The sequence below is a fragment of the Cicer arietinum genome, chromosome 7 (genome assembly GCF_000331145.2).
Source record: "Cicer arietinum cultivar CDC Frontier isolate Library 1 chromosome 7, Cicar.CDCFrontier_v2.0, whole genome shotgun sequence".
In the NCBI taxonomy this organism is placed as follows: domain Eukaryota; kingdom Viridiplantae; phylum Streptophyta; class Magnoliopsida; order Fabales; family Fabaceae; genus Cicer; species Cicer arietinum.
In genome coordinates, this window is record NC_021166.2 from 3,000,670 (window position 1) to 3,002,262 (window position 1,593).

The 1,593-nt window shown below is 34.0% G+C and overlaps 1 protein-coding gene across 2 annotated transcripts in view; it reads left to right on the forward strand.

Moving 5' to 3' along the window:
• Positions 1-214: 214 nt before the first annotated feature.
• Positions 215-1,593, forward strand: part of LOC101496904 (casein kinase 1-like protein 1) — a 6,657-nt gene continuing 5,278 nt past the window's right edge. The window contains exons 1-2 of one of the 2 annotated variants that reach the window (XM_073363386.1): positions 215-866; positions 949-989. In XM_073363386.1, coding sequence (XP_073219487.1) covers positions 791-866; positions 949-989 — 117 coding nt within the window. In that variant the 5' untranslated portion in view covers positions 215-790. The remainder of the gene's footprint in view (positions 867-948; positions 990-1,593) is intronic. The other variant, XM_004507894.4, reaches the window with a different exon arrangement.

Consider the following 1,593-nt stretch of genomic DNA (forward strand, 5'->3'; position numbering starts at 1 on the left):
ATAGAAACAATTTCGCGTTATATTTCTGTTTACTTGTCTTTTGATTTGTCCCAACTTTTTTTAATAAAATTATTTAAAAAAAGAAGTATGTGATTTTAGTTATTAAATAATTAGAAAAAAGAAACACAAAATTGTTGACGTACGCGCAAGCCCGTTCCATGTGGGCTTCTCAAAGTGATAATACTAGTTTCACGGGACCCAGCCCCGTTACAGAGACTGAAAAGCTTGTGTGTCGCACTCAGTTCCGACGCTGCTACACCAAAGGAGCTACCGCCACGCGTAAACAAGACGCGTGGACCTTCTTTCAAAGCCCGACAAAGGGAAAAAACTAAAAAGAACCGACGGTTGCAGAAATAGTTTTAGTGCCTTTCAATCATAATGCAAGAGAGAGAAACACTTACACAAACACAAACACAAACACGCCACAACAACACCATATCCAAATCCATTCCCATAATCACTTCCCCTTAATATTATTATTATTATTATTATTACGCTTTCTTTTTCATCCAATTCCTTATCATTATATCATGCTTTTAACCTAATTCTGCAATTTTACCATTAATACACAATCACTCTTAATTCATCCTTATCTTGTTAGATCTCGCATCAATTTCTTTCGTTCGTTTCATATTCTACCGTTATACTTTTCCTTTTTTAATCATGAATTCCATTTATTGCTGCTGACAATATATAGCATTTATTATTATAATTATTATAATTATTATTTCCATTTTGAATTAAGGGTGGTTGTGGGTAGCTTAGGGTTCCAAAATTTATCGCTTTTTGAATGGAACCTCGTGTTGGAAATAAGTTTCGCCTCGGTAGGAAGATCGGTAGCGGTTCCTTTGGAGAGATCTACTTAGGTTGAATATTTTTTTTCTTCTAGTGGTGATTTTTTGTCCGCATATTTTTCATAATTTTGATTTGATTTTGTTGATTGTGTAGGTACTAATATTCAAACTAATGAAGAGGTTGCAATTAAGCTTGTAAGTTTTGTTTATCCATTGCTTTTCAGATTTTATTTCCGTTTCAGTGTTTTTTTCCTCATCAACTTTTTATTTGCCTTTATTTGAAGTTTCAATTTAGTTTGGCTTTGTTTGTGTGTGATATTAATTAATCTGAAATGGGTTTAAGGAAAGGTGATTAATTGTGATATCAGTTCCTGCTCTGAATTATATGCAAGGGTTTATGATATGAAATTTTTTGTGGCATTCTTAATGACATTGGTGTAATAGTCATGAAGAAAAATTTGTGTGCCGGGATGCTTTTTTAAGAAGATAACTGCATTTTGACCGTTTTGAAACGGTGCTTTGCTTTCAAAAGCTTGCTAGCCAGGAAGCAAAATTGCAAATGCAATGAAAGAATAGAGTTGTGTTAGAGGGAATTGTTGTCCAGTTCAAAACTGTTGTTCTGTATCACTCAGATGCACTTAAACTGTGCAAAGAATAGGTTCTTAACCATAAGTAAATATATTGTATGGTTCGTGTGCAATGTTAAAATAGCTGAGCTGCTACATTGTTTCATGGATGTAGTAGTGCAAAGATAAGCAGGGGCCCTCTGATTCAAGATTGTGATGAATATCTTTGGTTG